The sequence below is a fragment of the Ranitomeya imitator genome, chromosome 1, assembly GCF_032444005.1.
Source record: "Ranitomeya imitator isolate aRanImi1 chromosome 1, aRanImi1.pri, whole genome shotgun sequence".
Lineage (NCBI taxonomy): Eukaryota > Metazoa > Chordata > Amphibia > Anura > Dendrobatidae > Ranitomeya > Ranitomeya imitator.
Genome location: NC_091282.1, coordinates 105,765,522 through 105,789,772, shown reverse-complemented (window position 1 = coordinate 105,789,772; position 24,251 = coordinate 105,765,522). Strand labels below are relative to the sequence as shown.

The window sequence follows — 24,251 nt, the reverse complement described above, 5'->3', positions numbered from 1 at the left end:
ACCCGTCTAAGAGCTTTATTCAGAGCAGTCGAGTCTCTTCAGTCCAACGGGGTCATTGTCCCTGTTCCAAAGGAAGAAAGGTTCCAAGGATTCTATTCAAATCTGTTTACGGTTCCCAAAAAGGATGGGACCGTGAGACCCATTCTGGACCTAAAGTGTTTGAACAAATTTGTCAGCACTCGTCACTTCCGTATGGAATCTCTCCGCTCAGTCATTGCGGCTATGGAAAGGGGAGAATTCCTAGCTTCCATAGATATTCAAGACGCCTATCTGCACGTTCCTATATTTCTTCCACATCAAAGATTTCTACGGTTTTCCATAGGCGAGCGACACTTCCAATTCACAGCATTACCTTTCGGGCTCGCCACTGCTCCCAGGGTGTTCACGAAGGTGATGGCAACAGTGGTGTCCATCCTGCACTCTCGAGGCATAGTCATTCTGCCATACTTAGACGATCTCTTAGTCAAAGGATCAACTTTTCAGGCATGCAGGGACAACGTCAACATCTCTTTGGACACCCTATCTCATCTAGGGTGGCTGGTCAATTTAAAGAAGTCATCTCTAGAACCATCTAGAAAGATTTCTTTTTTAGGGATGATCTTCTACACCTCTCGGGGTCTAACTATTTTACCCCAGGACAAGGTGCTTTGTCTCCGGCAGGAGGCAAAAATTCTTCGGCAGCCGAGTTTCCATTCAATCCGGTTCTGCATGAAGGTCTTGGGCAGGATGGTAGCGGCTATAGAAGCAGTTCCATTCGCCCAATTCCATCTTCGTCCACTCCAACAGGCACTTCTGTCAGCCTGGGACAGGAGTCCTTTGTCTCGCAACCTCAGGTGTCGTCTGTCTCCAGGGGTCAGGCAATCCCTGATATGGTGGATGAGGAGTTCCTCCTTGCTTCAGGGGAAAGCCTTTCCTCCAGTTCATTGGCTGGTAGTCACTACGGGCGCCAGTCTTCTCGGTTGGGGAGCAGTGTTTCACCAGCACACGGCTCAGGGTCGTTGGTCCCCAAGGGAATCAACCCTTCCAATCAATCTGTTGGAGATAAGGGCGATTTGGCTGGCTTTGCAGCACTTTCACCATCTTCTGGCGGGTCGCCCGGTGCGGATCCAATCGGACAATGCCACGGCTGTGGCCTACGTAAATCATCAGGGGGGCAATCGCAGCAGATCAGCCATGCGCGAGGTAGGGCAAGTCCTCCGCTGGGCCGAGAACAATCACTCCGTGATCTCGGCAGTTTACATCCCGGGCAAGGAGAACTGGGCAGCGGACTTTCTGAGCCGACAGGGTCTTGCGTCCGGGGAATGGTCTCTTCACCCCGATGTTTTTCGGCAGATATGCCAACACTGGGGAATCCCGGACGTGGATCTAATGGCCACCGGGTCGAATGCCAAAGTACCCAGGTTCGTTGCACGGTTTCGAGATCCAGGAGCAATTGCCGTAGACGCACTAGTCCTATCTTGGAACCAATTTCGTCTTCCATATCTGTTTCCCCCTCTGGCGCTGCTTCCAAAGGTAGTCAGGAAGATCTAGTTAGAGGGAGTTCCAGCAATTCTAGTCGCCCCGGATTGGCCTTGGAGGTCATGGTACGCAGACCTAGTTCAGCTGATCGCCGGGGTTCCTTGGCAGCTACCAATGCAGCCAGATCTTCTGTCGCAGGGGCCGATATTCCACCAGAACTTAGAGGCCCTGCGTTTGACGGCTTGGCCGTTGAATCTTGGATTCTGACCCAGGCCGGTTTTTCTCAGAAAGTAGCTTCCACTATGATTAATGCTCGGAAGACAGTTTCAGCACGCATTTACCACCACACCTGGAAAGTCTTTCTCTCATGGTGCAGGAAGAAGGGTCTTCCTCCTCTTCGGTTTTCCATTCCTAATGTCCTAGCTTTTCTCCAAGCTGGTCTAGACTCAGATCTCGCTCCAAGTACCCTTAGGAGGCAAATATCAGCCTTATCGGTTCTTTTCCAGCGCAGGATCGCTACCAATCTGCAAGTAAAAACTTTTTTGCAGGGAGTCTCTCATATAGTCCCTCCTTACAAAGCTCCGATAGAAGCTTGGGACCTTAATTTGGTCTTGACTGCTCTTCAGGAACCTCCATTTGAGCCCCTCCAAGACGTCCCTTTAATGTACCTTTCTTGGAAGGTTTTGTTTCTGGTAGCTATAACTTCCATTAGGCGGGTATCGGAATTAGCGGCCTTGTCCTGTCAGGCGCCGTTTCTACAATTTCATCAGGATAAGGTGGTGCTGAGACCAGCACCTTCCTTTCTGCCAAAAGTAGTTTCCTCATTCCACATCAATGAGGACATTGTCTTGCCTTCTTTTTGTCCTGCGCCTACACACCGGGTGTAAAAAGCTCTCCATACTCTGGATTTGGTGAGATCTCTGAGAAGATACGTTTCTCGGACCGCTTCTTTTCGAAAGACGGATGTCCTGTTCGTTCTTCCTGTGGGTCATAAAAAGGGACTCGCAGCCTCTAGGTCGACCTTAGCCAGATGGATACGAGCCACTATTCAGGAGGCCTACCGTATCAAGGGTGCAGCCATCCCGGCTGGGATCAGGGCACACTCTACTCGGGCGGTAGGGGCTTCCTGGGCGCTTCGGCACCAAGCTTCAGCAGAGCAGGTTTGCAAAGCGGCAACTTGGTCCAGCCTGCACACCTTCTCTAAACATAATATCCACACTCAGGCCTCTGCTGATGCAAGTTTGGGAAGGAAAATTCTGCAGGCTGCAGTATCGCACCTATAGGCGGTAAATGCCTAGGGGTTTATTCCAGTGAGTTTTTTTCTTTTCTTCCCACCCTGGGACTGCTTTGGGACATCCCACAGTCCTGTGTCCCCCAATGAGACGATGGAGAAACAGGGATTTTTGTGTTACTCACCGTAAAATCCTTTTCTCCGAGTCGTTCTTTGGGGGACACAGCTCCCTCCCTATTCATCTTGTTATTTGTCTATGGGCTCTTCAGACAGTAGTATTATTCTAGACATGTTGTCTTTGCTCTAATGCTGTTTTGTTTTCTCTATCTCCTACTGCTTGTGCACCAAACTGGAGCTGTCAGGGCCAGTGGCAAGGTGTATACTATGGAGGAGGAGCTAACTTTTTTTTTTTTTTTTTCTTTTTTTTTTTGTATCTACTTAGTGTCAGCCTCCTGGCGGCAGTACCATACACCCACAGTCCTGTGTCCCCCAATGAACGACTCGGAGAAAAGGATTTTACGGTGAGTAACACAAAAATCCCTGTTTTTGACGCATGCGTTGTCCTACACAATTGAAGATCAAAAACGCCCCCAAAAAATACATTAAGTCAAAAGGCGCATGCGTCAAAAAATGCGGCTCAACGCAGGCACCTGCGCCCTATGCGTTTTTCATAGACACTAATGTGTTTTTTTGGCGCATTTACGACGCAGGTGCGTTGCATGCGTTTTTCTTCGGAAATGTGACACATCAAAACTGCAACCTGTAGCGTCGTCCGCGCCCTGTCTGGTGCGCCAAAAAAATGCATGCGTCATACAACACATGACAACGCATACCGGCGCATGTCCATGCGCCCCCCATATTAAAGACAGGGACGCATGCGTCGATATCCGTCGCCGACGCTGCGCCCAACAACACAAATGTGAACGTAGCCTTAAATGTATTTATCCAGAACGATAAATGCATGTAGCATCTAAATACATTGTTGGAAAGCTAGACCGCACTGTAAATGGATTTTACTTACATGCCAATGGAGTGACTTTAAATTTGCTGGATCGAGCTGGACTATACTTACCTGTCTTCAAAACCCCATCAGATCAGGCCTTATTCACACACACTACAATGGTCAGTGTTTTGTTTCAGCGAATAAAGCTAACTCCTGGAGTGGAACATAGTGGAGTTGAAAGATTTATATTTTACTACAACCAAAATCACAAGTGAGTGAATGCATGGAAAAGATGCAATATTTACGTGCTTCCCTCTGCTAGTCTGTAGATGTATGTTCTAGCTCCCGAAGCCCAGACATACTGTTAATCTACAGTCTTCATTATAACTATGCTGCACAGCATTCTGTTATTAAAGAGATTGAGGTGAAATCATCTCAGCCCGAATCCACGGAGATGGCAGGGTGTTGTAATCTTCTGCTACCAGTCTCATAGAACACTGAACACAGGGTTGAATGTGAGAACCGAATGCAGAAGGAAGCTTCACAGCAACGGTGTGGAGATCTGTGATGTCACGATAACCTCACGGGCTTTCAGCTGCTACCAGTAGAGGAGACGCTGACTAATGGGAGTTGCACCAGAAACACGTAGACTAGGAGGTTTGACGCCCTTTTCCTATTTGCCGAAGAATTGGTTACTGAATGGTCATTATTAGAGATAGTCGGACACCTGGATGTTTGGGTCGGGTGGGTTCGGCCGACGAGTTACAAAAAGTTCGAGTTTGCGTACCTGAGCAGTACCCGGGCCCAAAACCGGACCCCATTCACTTGAATGGGTGGTCGAACATCCAGTGTTTGCCATACTGTTATGTGGATAACAACACGGCAAACACCGCTTCTGATCAGCGGTAAAATCATCACTGCCGGTTAAATAGACGCGGTTCCAACACTGTCAAAAGACAGCGTGAGCACGCAGATATGAATTGAGGTATAAAGTTTACCTCCGGTCATTGGTGTCAGCTGATGGGACTACTGCTCCCATCAGTCGACGCCTGCTGCCGTTAATAACAGTGAGAGCAGGAGAGGCTGATGGGAGTATTCATTAGCCAACTCCTGCGCTGTAAATAAATACTTAAAAAAAAAAAACGACGTGGGTACCCCTGTATTTTTGATAACCAACCAGGCAACACTCACAGCTGCAACCCTCAGCTGTCAGATTCAGCAAGGCTTACAATGCCTTACATCCTGCCATTTTAGCTTTTTGGGGTCAGCAAGGCCTCTTACGGCCGGGGCTAAACAATGTCACCAGGGCTTATTTTCCGAGACCCCTCAGGAGGATGCTTTTGACTTCTCTTCTTGTTTGCTGCATGCCTCAAAGTTCTGTTGCAAGGTTTCTTTAGTGTCAGCACAACTCCTGTGGATGTTTGTTTCTTCTTAGCTCCGATCTTGATCCGCTGACCCGACATCCAAAAAGAGATTACTTGGCTCCCCTTGATAGATAGGCTCTTAGGAAAGCACCTAAATAACATAATCAAGAATGCTAATGGCGGCAAGTGTGCTCTGCTTCCCCAGATTTGTACAAAACTGGATAAAATATGTTTTAGAGTTGGCAGGGGTGCTGAAAAAAGTCTCTTGCTGCAGTAATATTTAAAGGTTCTTTGTTGTCCACTACACATTTCAGTGCCGTACTGACATCTTTATCAAGTGAAGAAACCAACTTGTGGTTAATAGCAGAGATGTACATGCAATTAGAAACTTGCTACAGGGATATGGTTATTATGGTCAATAGAGGAGATGTATATACCATCAGGAACTTGCAGCAAGAATATGATTATTAACAGAGATATATATGCAGTCAGGAACTTGCAGCAGGGATGTGTTGTGTTTTGTTTTTTTTTTCAATTCATTTTATTGAAGATTACACAACATATAAAGTTTGCATCGTAGAGCGAAGGAACAAACAGTATTTCTTATTGCTCATTAATACAGTCCTGCCAAGTTAACCTTGCCCTTGACATACCATGGATCTAATATCTTAACCCAAACCATAAGACACCTATGTCAGGCACCAATTATCACATACTATAATGAGAGAATATTCATGGATGAAAAGGGTGACTTGATCAAAAATGATGTTGAGAAGGCCAAAACATTAAATTTTTATTTTGCATCTGTGTTCTGTAAGAAAGCAATTGTAGCATCAATTTATCTTCACGGTGCTATTGAAGGAATTAAATAATCCACACTATCCATAAACAGAGAGATGGTGAGGGAACACTTAGCTAATTTAAATGATTTGAAATCTGGTCCAGATGAATTACATCCTAGGGTACTGAAATAATTAGTAGAGGAAATTGCACAACCACTAGCCAGAATCTTTGAAGAGTCCTGGAGAACAGGAGAAGTCCCAGAAGATTTGAGAAGGGCAAAAGTTGTCCCTATCTTCAAAAAAGGAAAGGAGATGGAGCTAGGAAATTACAGACCAGTGAGCCGTACATCTATACCAGGAAAGATCTTTGAACAAATTATTAAACAGCATGTCTGTAAGTACTTGCATAACAATACAGTAATTACCAAAGCCAGCATGGGTTTGTAGCAAGCAAGTGATGCCTGACTAATCTAATTTCCTTTTATGATGGAATTACTGACTGGGTGGATCAGGGAAATCTGGTAGATGTAGTTTATCTCACCTTCAGCAAAGCATTTGATAAAGTATCTCAGACTATCCTTATTGATAAAATGACCAAGTATGGGATTGACAAAGCTACGGTTAGGTGGATTCATAACTGGCTCTGTGATCGTACTCAAAGAGTGGTAATAAATGGTTGCACATCCAATTGGAATAGTGTTTCAAGTGAGATACCACAAAGCTCTGTCCTGGCCCTAGCAATGTTCAACGTTTTTATAAATGATCTAGTTAAGGGAACTGAAGGTAAACTAATCAAATTTGCAGACGATGCAAAGCTAGGAGGGATAACTAAAGGTACCGTCACATTTAGCGATGCTGCAGCGATATAGACTACGATGCCGATCGCTGCAGCGTCACTGTTTAGGTCGTTGTGTGGTCGCTGGAGAGCTGTCACGCAGACAGCTCTCCAGCGACCAACGATGCCGAAGTCCCCGTGTAACCAGGGTAAACTTCGGGTTACTAAGCGCGGGGCCGCGCTTAGTAACCCGATATTTACCCTGGTTACCAGTGAACACATCGCTGGATCGGCGTCACACACGCCGATCCAGCGATGACAGCGGGTGATCAGCGACCAAAAAAAGGTCCTGATCATTCCCAGCGACCAACGATCTCCCAGCAGGGGCCTGATCGTTGGTCGCTGTCACTAGGGTTGAGCGACTTTAACTTTTTTAGGGTCGAGTCAGGTTTCGCGAAACCCGACTATCTCTAAAGTCGAGTCGAGTGAAATCGGCCGATTATGGCGAAAAGTCGGGGATCGACCGAAACACGAAACCCAATGCAAAGTCAATGGGAATTTTTTTTTTCTCTCTCTCTCTCTCGCTCTCTCTCTCTGTCTCTCAAATTCAAATTCAAATGAGCTTTATTGGCAGGACTAAGTACATGTTAGCATTGCCAAAGCATATGGTAAAAATGTGGGGGAGGGGAGGCATATAGAGGTCCAGGGAATATCAAATTCCTTTTTGAGGATAAGGGATGTTTCCAGGGTGGGGTATAGGAGTCCATGACATATCGGGCTCTTTAGTCGGGGGATATCTCTCTCTCTCTCTCCTCTCTCTCTCCTCCGTCCCTGAACAGAAAAGCTGGTGTTACACATTTCAAATCGCTACAGCGCACAAGCGACAAGATAATGATAGGCGTCCACGCCCCTGAGACCTATGTCATCACTCTGCCCACGCTCCTTCATTGGCTGAAAAAATGGCGCCAAGCGCGTCATACGAAACGTGACTTTGGCGCGAAAGTCGCGTACCGCATGGCCGACCCCACACAGGGATCGGGTCGGGTTTCATGAAACCCGACTTTGCCAAAAGTCGGCAACTTTTGAAAATGAACGATCCGTTTCGCTCAACCCTAGCTGTCACGCATAACGATTTCATTAACGATATCGTTGCTACGTCACAAAAAGCAACGATATCGTTAACGAAATCGTTATGTGTGAAGGTACCTTAACACTAGAAAGGACAGAATGGATTCAGAAGGATCTCGATAAGCTTGAACAATGGGAAGCAATTAATAGAATGGTATTTAAAAGGGATAAAGGCAAAATTCTACATCTGGGATAAAAACAAAGCAAAAATTACATCTTGAGAATGGGAGGAATAGTGTTAAGCAACAGCACATGTGAAAAAGACTTGGGTATACTAATAGTTCATAGACTACACATGAGTCAACACTATGATGCTGCAGCAAAAAGGCAAACACAGTTCTAGGATGTATTAAGAGAAGCATAGAGTCTAGATCACGTGAAGTAATTATACCCCCTCTACTCCTTGGTCGTGCCTTAGCTGGAATAATGTGTCCAGTTCTAGGCACCACATTTTAAAAAAGACATTGAAAAACTGGAGCTAGTTCAGAGCTACAAGGATGGTGAGCGGACAGCAAAGTATGTCCAGCGAGGAATGGTTAAAGGAACTGGAAATGTTTAGCTTGCAAAAAAGAAGGCTAAGAGGAGACTTAAAGCTGTCTACAAATATCTGAAGGGATGTCACAGTGTAGAGGGATCATCATTATTCTCATTTGTGTATGGAAACACGAGAAGCAATGGAATGAAACTGAAAGGGAGAAGATACAGATTAGATATTAGAAAAAACTTTTTGACAGTGAGGGTGATCAATGATTGCAACAGGCTGCCACGAGAGGTGGTGAGTTCTCCTTCAATTGAAGTCTTCAAATAGAGGCTGGACAGAAATCTGTCTGTGATGAGATGGTTTAGTGACTCCTGCATTGAGCAGGAGGTTGGAAACGATGAGAGTGGAAGTCCCTTCCAACTCTAACATTCTATGATTCATCACCTGGGGACTAATGTGAGTCAAAGGGGAATAAAACCAAGACTTCCATACCTGATCAAAATTTTCAGGACAGTGTCTATTTTTATATACCACCCTCACATAGGAAGCTGCAGTATTTACCATATTGAACCAGTGTGAAATTCACCATAAGATGGATGTATTTCATACTGGGTGAATATGAACTTCCGGTCATGCGCAGTGCACCTCAGAAGCTGGGTGTACGGTTCTCTGCTTCAATGGTGCAGTGCGCATGACCAGAAGTTCAGAAGATGGCTTCCGGCCATGCGCAGTTTGTCTCTGAGTCTGGGAAGCGTACATCCAGGTGCAGTTACACTGCTGAAATATGAAGTGCAAGTTTGCGATATTTGCAGGAGCTGGCGATGATGACAGCTTCTGCAAATTATGTCATCACGTCCACAGGGGGTGATAACATGGAAAGATTAGTCTGGGGCAACTAATGCACCATCGACTAATCACAGCGCTAATTAGCATGTGAAACTGGGATAATATAAATGCTTTTTTTTAAGACTCATTTTTACAGAAAAGCGTTATACAGGTATGGTTACTCAGGGAATTTCCTTTTAAATAAGTGAATGCTGCTGGGTTGGAGGGCATGGGGGACCTGACAGGTTCCCTTTAAGCAGAGACATGTATATGCAGCCATTAACTTGTAGCAGGAATATGGTGAATAGCAGAGAAGTATATGCAGTCAGGAACTTGCAGCAGGGATATGGTTAATAGCAGAGATGTATAAGCAGTCAGGAACTTTAAGCAGGGATATGGGTTAACAGCTGAGATGTATTTGCAACCATTAACTTGTAGCAGGAATATGGTGAATAGCAGAGATGTATATGCAGTCAGGAATTTCTAGCAAGGGTATGGTTATTAACAGTGATGTATGTGCAGTCAGGAACTTACAGCAGGGATATAGTTACTAGCAGAAACCTATCTGCAGTCTGTAAATTGCAGCAGGGGTATGGTAATAACGACAGGGGTATGGTTAATTGCAAGACTTGCAGTATATGCAGTTAGGAACTTGCAGCAGGGATATGCTTAAAAGCAAAAATGTATATCTAGTCAGGAACCCGAGAAAGGGATATAATTAGTAGTGAAATCGAAATGGTTAATGGCAGAGACATATATGAAGTCTGAAATTTGCAACCGTGATATGGTTAGTAGCAGAGATGAATTTACATTCAGGAACTTGCATCAGGGGTACGGGTTAACAATTGAGATGTATACACAGTCAGGAATTTGCATCAGGAATATGGTAATTGGAGAGACATATAATGCCGTCAAGATCTTGCAGCAGGGATATGGTTAACAGCCGAGATATAAAGTCTCGGATGAAAGTGTTGACACCTTTGTAATTGTTCAAGAAAATTAAGTGTTTCTCAAAAATTTATTGCAGTTATAAGTGTTTTGTTATACACATGCTTATTTCCTTTGTGTGTATTTGAACAACACAAAACAACAGAAAAAAAGGCACATAGGGCATTATTTCATACAAAACCCCGAAAATGGGCCATACAAAATTGTTGGCACCTTTCCAAAATTGTGGGTAAACAAATTGTGGGTAAACAACTTTATTTCAAGCATATGATGCTCGCTCAAACTCACCTGTGGTAAGTAACAGGTGTGGGCGATTTGAAAATCACACATGAAACCAAATAGAAAGGGGAGATGTTGACTCAATCTTTGCATTGTATGTCTGTGTGTGCTACACAAAGCATGGTGAATAGAAAGAGAAAATGAGAAATTGTTGAAAAATATCAACAATATCATGGTTACAAGTCGATCTCCAGAGATTTCGATGTTCCTTTGTCTACAGTGCGCAACATACCGGTAATCAAGAAGTTTTCAACCCTCTCTTACCTAACTGCCGTTCCCAGGGCAGAGAACGACGAATCTTAGCAGTGCCCAGTGCATGCATTGGGAGGATTCAAAAGTCTGCAGTCACACAGAGTTTTCATTTTAGACCCGACAACCCCTTTAACACTGAGCGAGGGGACAGGAAGCGCAGGAGACCTGACACTTCCAGGAGCAGTGTGATTTCTGTCAAAAGTAGCAACACAACCTGCTATGTGAAGTAGTTAAACAGACTCTACATCCACAAAATAATAGTTTTTTTTTATTAACTATGTCATTTTAGAAAATTGCTTAATTTTGCGAATAGGAGGCAAATAAATAATAATAATAAAAAAAATCTTCAGTCCGGTGCTACTAAAGAGTAAAATGTATTAGCAATATTCTTACCTATTTAGCAGTTACAAGGACTTTGGCTGATAACCCGAGTTATGGTTCTAGGATCTCTGTGGCATTCAGTGCTGCTATTTGTCATTTGCACTAGAGAAATGGTTTCTGATTTTTAGAGGGGTGCTATTTTTCCTAATTGCAATGTCCCAGGGAGAATTGCCAGAAAGGCTCTCTACTAAATGTCTGCCATTTTTATCATTACTGAAGCCACTATCTTGGTAAAGTTTTTCTCTCTAATATATTTTCACCTTTTATTAATTCTATTCACCTTTTCTTCTGTCTAATAAAATACTTTAAATAAGATGGTGTTAGAAGAAAAACACCTGCCTTGATAAGACTGTAAACTTGTCATCACTCTGGAAGGTTGCCTGAAATAGGTTAAGGGTCTTGGCACTTGCATAGAATATACGTCCAGAGCATTGCTGTCCAATTTCCTTTCTGGAATTTTTTTTTGTAGAATAGAATAATTGTGAGCCAAATACTATAAAAATGATGTAATGTAATAAAATCAGTGGTATTCTTAACCAAATCTGAACAGCGGTATTCTGGTTAACTTTCATACACTCTGCTTTGTTAAAGGATAACCAAACTTTCTAGTAACTTTTCAAACTGATCAATTCTGTGCATGAGGAATATCAGAATTTCTACCATTATATGACTTGTATCCTACATTGTCAAACGTTTTCCTCTCTGCAGTCTCTGTCACTTAAGTTTTCAATTGACTCTGATCTAGTGGAGATAAGCTGCTATAAAGAAGGGTTGTGGAGTCGGTAAGTCAAACCTCTGACTTCTCAATTTCCATGACTCTGACTCCACCAACATGGGCTCCGACTCCACGACTCTGACTCCACAGCCCTGACATGTGGAGTCGATAAGCGAAACCTCCGACTCCTCAGTTTCCATGACTCTGAATCCACCAAAATGTGGGCTTCGACTCCTTGACTCTGACTCCACAGCCCTGCTATAAAGTCTCTTGATACCCTAACACACGGAAAGCTCTTTTTCTCTGCATCTGTGAGTGAAGTAAAAGTGTACTTAATTATATGTACCAAATGTCAAGGTGGGGGTCTGCATGTAGGGGAGACAGGGCAAAAACTTAGAACAAGGATGAATTCTCATCGCCACACAATTAAAGAAAAAAAAGAATAGATTTACCTGTAGCCAAACATTTTGGCTGATCACAGCACCATTGACACAATACTACTTGTATTAAAAGGTAACTTCAAATCTAAGAGCAACAAGAAAATTTCGGAGTATACACTTATGGCAACCTGTGACACGCTCAGTGCAGGAATGAATGTGTCGCATGGATTTATGTTTTTCTATATCAGCTAAGGAATGTGCTTCTCCGACCATTTGGAGGCATCACAACCATGGACCAGACCTCAGTCACAGGAGAATAAAAGTTTCACACTCCTTATCTATGAACTGTTCCAATATTTATGGCCACAACTGTTTATCCCTCTCCCATAATGATAGTTCTGCTTCACATCACTTGTCTTATCTGTGACATTATTTCTGTTCTGTGTGTGTATAAATATGTGACTCTTCAGATTGTGTCTTATTCTGATGAAGAGACATGAGTAGTCTCAAAAGCTTGCAATTTGTTACCCTTTTCAGTTAGTAATTAAAAGGTATCAGCCACTGAGGACTCTCAAATTATAATAATCATTGAGATCCCACTGTTTAGACCACGTCGTCACTGAAAGCAGCATGTAATGAGGCCCCATTTTTGAGATTGATATGGGACCCTTGGTTGATATGCCATGAATGTATAATATACCGTAGCTATACCTCTTTAATTCCAATTGTCTATTTCTAAAATAGAGGAGACAAATGTAATATCTGAATGCAGGTGTGAGCAGCAGATCCTAAGACAAGTTATGTGTGTGCATTGTCTGGATGTTTGGAAGGAGGAAAAAGTACAAATCCTTAGTCGTGTGTGATTTTTATAACCGGCGTTTTCTTTCTGTGTATGTAGAACTGATTTTCTTCATGTTTCTAAACAGTATCGGAATCAGATCATGGGAATGGAACATAGAGCTGAGCCTGTTTCTGATGTGCAGGTGAGACAAAACACCCATGCTATTATTCGTCATTTCACTTGTTTCTCACTTCCTCAATAGGGAATATTTAGACTACATTCTCGTGTCTATTTGGGGTTAGTAGAATAAAATAAAAAAAATAACAAACACTGAAACTTTGTTTTCCTGTCTATTTGTTTTTTGTTTGTTTTTTTAACCTTTTTTGAAGGCACCTCTTTAAATGGCAGGTGTCTTTGAACATAATTAGTCTTTAGGGCATTGGGGTCTCTTTTTTTGGGGGACGGGGAAAAAAGTTGAGCAGACCAGGTCACTGTGGACTGTATGAAGCAGACTGAAGAGCTGAGCCTACATCAAAAGTGGCAGATGCCGGCTGTGTTATATCTGCCTGTAACAGCAGCAGCTAGCTCTAATCACTGCTGTTAACCATTTACATGGTGCAGTCAACTACTGCAGCAGCCCCTATCGCTCTCCCACCCCCTGTGATGCGATCGCAGAGAGCCAGCATGTTACCATAGCAGATAAGGGAATTGTTGAAAGTCCCATGACTGCACCTAAGGCCTCTTTCACACTTCGATTTTTTGCAACCCGTCGCAATCCGTCGTTTTGGTAAAAAAATGGATCCTGCAAATGTGCCCGCAGGATGCGTTTTTGATGGATTGCGACGGATGGCCACATGTCGCATCCGTCGTGCAACGGATTCGTCGTGTTTTTGCGGTCCATCGTGACGAAAAAACGTTCAAGGGAACGTTTTTTTGTCCGTCGGATCCCCAATTTCCGACCACGCATGCGCGGCCGGAACTCCGCCCCCTCCTCCCTGGACTTCATAATGGGCAGCGGATGCATCGGAAAACTGCACCCGCTGCCCACGTTGTGCACAATTTTGCACAACGTCCGTCGGTACATCGGGCCGACGGTTTGCGACTGCCCCGTACCGACCGAAATGTGAAAGAGGCCTAAGTCCTCCTCCAAGGTTCAGCTGTAAGCTGAGCTTCTCAGGAAACTGAAATTACTCTATACACTGCAATACTGTAGTGTTGAAGTATATAGATCAAAGGTTCAAGTCCCTTAAGCAGATTAACAAATAAAACCAAAATGAAACTTTGGATTTCATCTGGCCTCTTTCCTGGCCATGTCCCATCATTTTATGTATGCGCTAAAGCTCAGTTGAGAATGCATTGTGCACCTCTAAAAAGACGGATACCACCAAAGTGACTCAATACAGTGAATGGTTTTAACAAGGGTTCCATCTGAATAACAGTTTTTGAGTTTTTAGATGAAAACTTCAAAGTAAGTGCTCAGTGTAGATCACAGAATAAATGAGAACCGAGCATTAAATGTGATCCAAAATGTTATGTACCCCAAAATGCTACCCAAAAAAGCTTGACGTCATCCCACAAAAAAGCCCCACTCAGGTCCATCATGTGCTAAAACAATATAGGTGACTTTTACACTACTGGTAGCACATGGGCTCTAGAAAAGCACCATGGACCCCACACCATCCCAAAATAAAAAAGAAATCCTGTGAAATCTGCACTCCTGATTCCCATTATCCACCTTACTTCCTAAGCCCCTCAGTGTTTCTAATCTGTAGTTAACCTTCACACATATGGCATTACTGTAGTGGGGTGACCGCACTTAAGTTGCAGGGCGAGCCCCTAGAAGTATAAGCTGGACACCATGTAATTGACACAATACTGGCTTATTGCAATTTTCATAATGCAACATCAATTGCGTAATTATTTCTGGTAAATGCCTGTGGAGCCAAAATAGTTACTACACCCGTAAATAAATTCCCATAGGGGTCTGATTTCTAAATTGGGGTCACTTGAGAGAGGATATTCAACTAATGGCACTACAAATGGAGTCTGCAAACTAATCCATAAAAATCTACTTTCCAATAGTCAAATAGCGCTTTGTCCCTCCTGAGTCTTCCCATGTGGCCAAACAGAACTGTACAGCCACATTACTGTATGAGGTATTGCAATTTGTGAGAATTCATGCAAAAGAATATTTTTACCTATTGCCCCTTGTGAAAATTAAACATCTGCAGCTAAAACATTTTTTCTTCACTAAATGAAAAAAGATTCTGTGAAACATCTGTACATCTTTGGATTCATATGGATACCTAGATAAATTGATTGAGGGCTATCATGTGCTCGAACAGTAGCATCTTACCACATATGCGGTGTCGGTGTTGTTACAACATTGTCGCAGGATATCCTAAGGCCAGGGTCTCCTTATTTATCCCTAAAGCTAGAGGCGCCCTAGCTATCCCTGCTCCCCAGATTACTTTTGATGTTGAAGACGCAGGGGCCTCGTGCCTTACTGAGTTCTTATCTGTCCCCTCCCCCACCCAGGGAAGTGGAGAATAGTAGTGTAGAAGAATACATAAACCAGAATAACAAGGGAAGGCGTACAGGGATAAATAAAATGATCTTACAAACATGCATTCACAAACAACAGAGTGGAACACTGGGTTGTACGGAAGAAAAAAAGCAAATAGGATAGGGTGAGGATATGCACACAGGCAAATCACCAAGCAATAGTCTTCTGAACAACACTACAAACGTCTTCTCAAACAACCAACACCTCCAACTCCAGAACCAGGAAGTATACAACTAACACTGGCAATTCCTGATTGCCATAGGCGAATATATATACTGAGGGGAATGGCCAAACCTAAACAGCTGAGACCATCAAAGCAGGAAAGCTCCAGGAGCTCTCAACTGAACAGATTAACCCGTTCAGGAGTGCATAAAGTCAGACACCTCGGTCTTCTAACCCCTCTGTGTCTGGGTAAACCTGTGACAGGTGTGCTCAGGAGAAATTACAAAACAAATTGTGGGGTCCACATGCTCCTACTACCCCTTGTAAAAATTAACATTTGGTCAACGTTTTACTAAAAAGAAAAACATTTTAAATTTTCCTCCCATATTTTGTTAATTCCTGTGAAGCCCCTGAAGGGTTATCATACTTCCTGAATGCAGTGTTGACTACCTTGAGGGATGCAGCTTTTAAAATGTGGTTTTGTTTGAGGTTTTCTGACATATGGGCACCTCAAAATAAGGTGAATCTCCCCCAAAAAATAACAGGTTTTATACATTTTATTGAAAAAAAAAATAAAATAGTGTTGAAACGTTAAGATTTTTTAATAGTCAGAGGTAGAAGAACAAAACAATGTCTATTCAAATTTTGCACATTCAGTTTTCTATGTCTGGACAAATAGAAATAGAGTCTTCCAGTTAACAGAGGTAAACAATCATATACCGTATTTAGTATATTCAATAAAAAAAGAGTCAAGTGACAAGCATCGAGTATGAACAACAGAAAGCATAACTTGTGGCAGAGCCAGTAGACATTAGTAATATTATACGGACATTATATGTAAGAAACTAAATAAAAACGTAGAACAAAGACAAGACATGGACTTAATAAGGAGAGGGAACTTCTGATTCTTTAGATAAGAGAAGTGGATTCTCAACTAAAGGTCCGTTTACACTGTACGATTGTTGAGGTTGTGATCTCCTAGGAACGCTCGTTTCTAAAGAATATTGCAGTCTAAACAGGCTGCTGATCACCTGATGACAGAGCAAAATGCTTGTTCACCATGTAAAATGATCTTTCAGTTAGCACAAAAGATCATTGCTCTCGGCAGCACATCGTAAACTGGACCTATCTATTTCAGATTGTTCATGTGCTGTTGCGCCTGTGTAAATATTTTACCATTCGTCAGTCTTTTAACACTACAGACTGCATAGTATCAAAGCATTTTAAAAGGAATCTGTCAGCAGGTTTTTGCTTTGTAATCTGAAGACAGCATGAGGCAGGGGTTAAAACACAGATTTCAGCAATGCCTCTCTTATCAAGCTCCATGGTTTTGTTTGCTTGGAATGATTGTTTTAGCACCAGGACCTTGCCATTGTTGGGACACAGCAGTATGCTTGCTAGTCCGACATGCCCCCTCCTGTAATAGGCAGCTCATTGTCTGTGAACATTGTATGTACAGAGCCTGGTGTGGGCGGGGTTAGCTTCCTCAGCTCTGCTGTATTGCTAAATATAAAAACTCTTATTGTACCAGAACGGCTGCACCCAGTAAACTAAGTGATACATCGTTGGATTTAGATTCTCTTTGCCTACATCAAGCTGCTCTCAGATGAGGTAGAAAAAAACCTGCTGACAGATTCCCTTTAAGGCCACTGGCTATTTTTCTGAAAGTGAGGACTTAATTCCCAATGTCCTAATTGTTTCCATTGTAAGCTGATGTAAAGTAGACATTAAAAGGGCATAAAAAGCCATAAAATTCCAAATTTTTCTACATTTTCCTCAAAACATTTAATCAATAAGCACAAATCATATCAACCTAAATTTACCCCAAGCATAAAGTACAATGTGTCACGAATACACTTACTCTTAGAATCACTGTGATGTGTGGAAACTTTCCAGAGTTATTACCACATAATGTGACACGTGTCAAATTTGAAAACTTTGATAAAAACTGTTTTTTGGCAAAAAGGAGTTAAAGTTACTCTCCAGTTAAAGCAAAAAACTTCCCGATTCATTACTGATACATGGACTCTATAGCTGGTGCCCACGGGGAGTCTGATGTTCAGTCTGAACTGCGCCTCCTGGGACCTTCGCAGTCATCAACAGCAGGGATGAACGCTGTGCCGATGCCATCGACTCTGGTTCATCCCATGGTGATCCCATGGAGGTTTGGGGTGGCGTAGATGTAACACTGGGCTCATTGTGTGACTGCAGTGGCCATTTTGGACACAGAGGTAGTGATCCCGATTCTTGAGAGTGGCAGCAGCGGGAATCACAAGTAGGGCCCCAGATATGGTGTATATGTATTAGTAATGTATAGTGAAATTTATGTAATTGCTGGAGGGCGACTCTAAGTAAGTAATGCTTGTAAACCAAAGCCTGAGTGCAAGATACATCTTTATTCATTCTTGTGGGTTTGTGCAGATGGTCTTCTGTCCTGTGGTGCCTGTGCCAGGCATGTCTGTGCATGATATCTATGTTATAAGGCTCAGGGCAATAAGACCACGTTCCTTCTTATGCAGTGGACGGCAGACTTTTATTCTTTTCTTCGTCCTGTTCATTACTTGTATTTTCCTTCTTAGCTATTTCAACACGTGATGAAGTTAAATTCCCTCCAAGCCAAACTTGAGAAGTGGCAAGAGATTACACCTGAAAGTAAGTGCGAGCCTGAGAAACCAAGACACCATGTTAGGTTTACAATGGCAAAAGGAGAAGCAAATTATTGGGTTAAAGGGAATCCGTCCCCCTCTGGGACGTAAATGAACGATTAATATGGGCATACAGGTAATAGAAATGTTACACTAGTCCTACCTGTATGCCTCATATTAATGGTCTTGTTGTGGAGAAATGTTATATTCTATCTGTGTGTTAATGATTTCTTCCAGGCTTCGGGGCGTGAGGTGCCTGGAAGAAATCCCTGCCTCCTGTCTTCATTACAATGCTACCCTCCTCGCATCAGCGTCAGTTATGGTCCCGGATTTCCACTCCTCTGGAGTGCGCGCCGATAAAGTGCTGTCCCCACTTCCTCCCTGCATAGTCTTTGCTATGTACACATGGTTCTTAGCGATGATTTTTCAGGGAGGAAGTTGGGAGAGTAGCTTATTGGCGTGCACACTAGAGGTCACAGTGACGCTCCGGCGCCTGCACAGAAGATCTGAGTGCAGTGCCCACAGAAGGGAGGATGAGTTATGTATTTCTGGGGGAGTGCAGGCGCGGGATTCTGGGGCCATAACTGACGATGATGGAAGGGGGTAGTATTGTAATGAAGACAGGAGGCAGGGATTCCTTCCAGGCACAGCACGCCCCAGAGCCTGGAAGAAATCATTAACATACAGACAGAAAATAACATTTCTCCACAACAAGACCATTAATATGAGGCATACAGGTAAGACTAGTGTAATATTTCTATTACCTATATGCCCATATTACTGGGTCATATACAGTGGGTACGGAAAGTATTCAGACCCCTTTAAATTTTTCACTCAATGCTTCATTGTAGCCATTTGGTAAATTCAAAACAGTTTTTTTTTCTCATTAATGTACACTCTGCACCATCTTGACTGAAAAAAAAACAGAAATGTAGTAATTTTTGCAAATGTATTAAAAAAGAAAAACTGAAATATCACATGGCCATAAGTATTCAGACCCTTTGCTCAGTATTGAGTAGAAGCACCTTTTGAGCTAGTACAGCCATGAGTCTTCTTGGGAATGATGCAACAAGTTTTTCACACCTGAATTTGGGGATCCTCTGCCATTCTTCCTTGCAGAGCCTCTCCATTTCCATCAGGTTGACTGGTGAACGTTGGTGGACAGCCATTTTCAGGTCTCTCCAGAAATACTCAGTTGGGCTTAGGTCAGGGCTCTGGCTGGGCCAGTCAAGAATGGTCACAGAGTTGTTCTGAAGCCACTCCTTTGTTATTTTAGCTGTGTGCTTAGGGTCATTGTCTTGTTGGAAGGTGAACCTTCTGTTAAGTCTGAGGTCCAGAGCACTCTGGAAGAGGTTTTCATCCAGGATATCTCTGTACTTGGCCACATTCATGTTTCCTTCAATGACAACCAGTCATCCTGTCCCTGCAGCTGAAAAACACCCCCATAGCATGATGCTGCCACCACCATGTTTCACTGTTGGGATTGTATTGGACAGGTGATGAGCAGTGCCTGGTTTTCTCAACACATACCACCTAAAATTATCACCAAAAAGGTCTATATTTGTCTCATCAGACCAGAGAATCTTATTTCTCATAGTCTAGGAGTCCTTCATGTGTTTTTTTTAGCAAACTGTATGCGGGATTTCATGTCTTGCACTGAGAAGAGGCTTCCGTCAGGCCACTCTGCCATAAAGGCCCGACTGGTTGAGGGCTACAGTGATAGTTGACTTTGTGGAACTTTCTCCCATTATCCTACTGCATCTCTGGAGCTCAGCCACAGTGATCTTGGGGTTCTTCTGTACCTCTCTCACCAAAGCTCTTCTCCCACGATTGCTCAGTTTGGCTGGATGGCTAGGTCTAGGAAAACTTTTGGTGGTCCCAATCTTCTTCCATTTAAGGATTATGGAGGCCACTGTGCTCTTAGGAACCTTGAGTACTGTAGAAACTCTGATGTAACCTTGGCCAGATCTGTGTTTTGCCACAATTCTGTCTCTGAGCTCCTTGGCCAGTTCCTTTGACCTCATGATTCTCATTTGGTCTGACATGAGCTGTGAGGTCTTCTATAGACAGGTGTGTGCCTTTCCAAATCAAATCCTATCAGTTTAATTGAAAGACTCCAATGAAGGAGTAGAACCATCTCAAGGAGGATCACAAGGAAATGGACAGCATGTGACTTAAATATGAGTGTCTGAGCAAAGGATCTGAATACTTATGACCATGTGATATTTTAGTTTTTCTTTTTTATTAAATTTGTAAAAATTTCTACATTTCAGTTTTTTTCAGTCAAGATGGGGTGCAAAAATGGGCCAAACAAAATTGTTGACACCCACATCTTAATATTTGGTTACACACCCTTTGGAATAAATAACTGTAATCAATCGCTTCCTATAACAATCCACAATCTTACACCTCTCAACTGGAATTTTGGACCACCCTTCATTCGTAAACTGCTCCAGGTCTCTCATATTTGAAGGCACCTTCTCCCAACAGCAATTGCATTTAGATCCGGACTCATTGCTGACCACTTCACTTTAACTCTCCATTGCTTTATTTCCATCCATTTCTGGGTGCTTCTTGAAGTTTGTTTGGGATCATTGTCCTGCTGGAAGACCCAAGAACTAGGATGCAAACCAAGCCTTCTTACACTGAGCACTAAATTGCGAACCAAAATCCTTTGGTAATCTTTCATGATGCCTTGCACACAGCCAAGGCACTTAGTGCCAGAGGCAGCAAAACAATCCCAAAACATCTTTGAATCGCCACCATATTTGACTGTAGGTACTGTGTTCTTTTCTTTGTAAGTCTCATTCCATTTTTGGTAAACAGTAGAATGATGTGCTTTACCAAAAAGCTCTATATTGATCTAATCTCTCCACAAGACGATTTCCCAGATGTATGTTGGCTTACTCATGTTCATTTTGGCAAACTGCAGTCTAGCTTTGTATGTCTCCGTGTCAGCAGTGGGGTCCTCCTGGGTCTCCTGCCATAGCATTTCATGTCATTCAAATGTCGATGGATAGTTCCCTGCTGACACTGATGCACCCTGAGCCTGCAGGACAGCTTGAATTTCTTTGGAACTTGATTGGGGTTGGTTATCCACCATCCGGACTATCTTGTCCTGCAACCTTTCCAATAACCTTTCCAAGAACCTTTCCAAACCTGTTCCAATACACACAAATTAAATAGACGTGTGTTACAAAACTTGTAATTGCAATAATTTTCTGGGAGAAATACTTAATTTTTTGTAACAATTTCTAGGGTGCCAACAGATTCGACCATGACTGTACACACCCCGAGCTGGGGGCTACCCCTTTGTTCTACACTGCCCTCAGAATTCGGAACTCCACAGAACATCGCTGAAAGGTCCACCCTAAAGGGAATCTGTTACTAAATGTTTGCTGTCTCATCCTAAAGTAGCGTAATGTAAGGGGCAGAGACCCTGATTCCAGCGAAGTGTCACTGAGCTGCGTGAAATATCACACACACCACTGAGCGGCAGCAGAGTTGGCAGGTTTAATGCCCCCCCGTGCTAGAACAGGACATCTGGACAATACCAGCTGATCATGTATGCATCCCAACAGGCACGTGTGGACACGAAGTTGCCTGTGACACCCACCTCCTTAGTACAGAATTGGGTACCGCTGAAGGACCCCTCAGAGTCTGTAATTGCTGGTTATATCCTCAGGTTATATAATGCAATCATAACTTTTCAGAGGAAATAGGAGGGCCTAACACAGACAATGAAGCTGCACCTGTCCGTCTGTTTCCCTGATCTGTTTGTGGATCAGGAAAATGGAAATTAAATATTACGGTACAGGAGCCATAATTTTTTTTTAAGCACCCAAAAAATGTGGTTTGTACTGCTAAAAAAACCCAGCTAAGAGTCAGACTGGAGGAGTGGATTCTTCTGTTTTGTTTTAGTTATTTTTTGCCTTAAAGGGGTTGTCCGATCAGTCTATGGTCGCTGTATGTGTCTGCAGACTTGTGAATCCTCACATCACGCGTGCTGAGGGAGCAAGGCTGTGCCCATCTAGTTGGCATGTGGCCGCATGTACGCAAATTGCATATTTGCGACCACAAGACAACCCGCTCTCGGCATCGGAGAACAAGTCTGCAGTGACAACATGGAGGGATTGCAGACTTGTAGATTAGCATCAGAAAACCCATTTAAAGTCCATGAAAATCGAACCAGTAAAGACGTTCATTTATTATGCTTTCTGACGGATCAGTATTTAAGTTCTGCACATGCCCAGAAAGCCTTCTAGTAAAAACTGATCCCTTCAAAGTGGAACAAAAATGGATGCAAACTGATACTAAAGTTTTCGTTTTTAAAATGGATCCGTTCCATACAGATCTGAAACGAACAAGAAGAGTCTGTCCGTTCTCCTGACATGTCGGTTTTCTTACATATTTGCATTGCCCATAAGATTAATATTCTGGAACCTCTTTTCTTCCATCCTGTAGAAGTATGTGCAGATTGACATCTGGGTGTTACTATTTGGGGGGGGTGTCCCTGCAGATTCTCTCTATCCAATCAGCACTGACATTACCCTATTGATAAGGACACTGGTAACGCCCAGTTGTTCATTTATTCATGCATTTCCAGGAGGAACTATAGAGGGTCGGACACCAGAAACAGTTGTAAGGAGAGATGCTTTATGGGGCTTGTAAGCATTGATGGAAGCTGACCTGTGAGGAGGGCTGCCGGCCCCTCGTCACATGTGTGTGTGTGTCCCGCAGGTCACTCACTTTCCGCTGGCAGCCCCTGATGACCTCAGTGCTGTTAACCTGTTTGCCAAATACATACATTTTTGGAGACAGTAATGGTTTTTATTGCGGCATGGGTTTCATCAGCTTCCACCATCTAAGTGATTTGCAAAGGAAAGTCCCATTAATCAGTTTTTCCTCGTTCATCCCGGAGCGTGTGGTCTGGAAAATGGCAGCCACCTAGCAGCGCGAAGGACCGAGCGATTGAAGTCCTTCATTTTCCCGGTCAGGTCCAGCGCTGCGGCCGGTGCTGTCATTCTTGGCTCCGCGCTCGCCTCCTGATTTCACAGACAGTCGAGGAAATTGAGAAGTCGCCTTCTGTCAATATGTCGCTATGGAAACGCAAACATTAACCGCTATTTACTTTTTTGTTTTATAGTCCTCTCCAACAACCAGGATATTTTGCTCGTCGCTGGAAAAGAAGAGGTAACCTTCTCGTTGGATTTCCTATAAGCAGCCTGTGTTACTGGCAGTCGCGCTCAAGGAAGGATATAAACCTTTTTTTTTTTCCTGTTAAAATACTTATTGATTAGGTTGTCTTTTCCACAGGATCATTTCTATAAGTAGAGCCTGACACAACCTCCTCGTAGCCGTCCAGCTTGTAAACTACCCAGAAAACATACTGCGCCGGCTGACGTCAGCATCGCAGCCCCCCGCTATAACAATGCAGCGCGACACATTAATGCCGCATTAGCATGAGCTCATGTCACAGTTCATAAAGATAGAGTTCGCTTTTATTAGCCGTGGAAACAACCTGAGGAAACCTGGGAGCTGTCAGAGTCTATGATATCATGCCTCCCAGTCACTGCCTGCCGGACGGCGTCTTATTCCCCGGGAGCTAGAGTTCCTTCACTTCTCCGGGAAAGATGGAGAATCAGAAGCTCCTGCCCTGGGTATTAGATGTGAACCAGAAGCGGGGGAAGTGAGCATGATTGTAGGAGACGCAGCTTAGTTTGGGAAAGTTTCCAAAACTTTATTTAAAGGGAACCTGTCAAGAGATTCGTGCTGCCCGAGACAGGTCCCCGCTGCCACCATCTTTCAACTTCTGTGAAGTCCTGCCAATCATTTAATATAGCAGTATATAGAAGAAGCAATCAAATGAACGCAGGTTCAAATACCCTAAGAGAATTAAAACATAAAGTAAAAATTAATTAATTTACTTTTTTAATTTTATATTTTTTTTATATTACTTTTTTTTTTTTTGCACAAAAGTTTGAATCGCTCCCTTATCCCATTTTATTAATAAATGTAAACAATAAACATATCCAATCTATGAAAAAAATAAATAAAAATTCTCGGTAACTCCATGAAGAAAAAAAAAGTTTTATTAGTCACTGCACATAATCTAAAAAATGCAAAATAAAGACATTTTAACCCCTTTACCCCCA

At 43.1% G+C, this 24,251-nt stretch overlaps 1 protein-coding gene across 1 annotated transcript in view; it reads left to right on the top strand.

The window, feature by feature from the left end:
• CENPK (centromere protein K) overlaps window positions 1–24,251 on the top strand; it is a 120,324-nt gene that overhangs the window by 32,343 nt on the left and 63,730 nt on the right. The window contains exons 4-6 of the mRNA XM_069749424.1: window positions 12,869–12,925; window positions 18,031–18,103; window positions 23,243–23,289. Coding sequence (XP_069605525.1) covers window positions 12,869–12,925; window positions 18,031–18,103; window positions 23,243–23,289 — 177 coding nt within the window. The remainder of the gene's footprint in view (window positions 1–12,868; window positions 12,926–18,030; window positions 18,104–23,242; window positions 23,290–24,251) is intronic.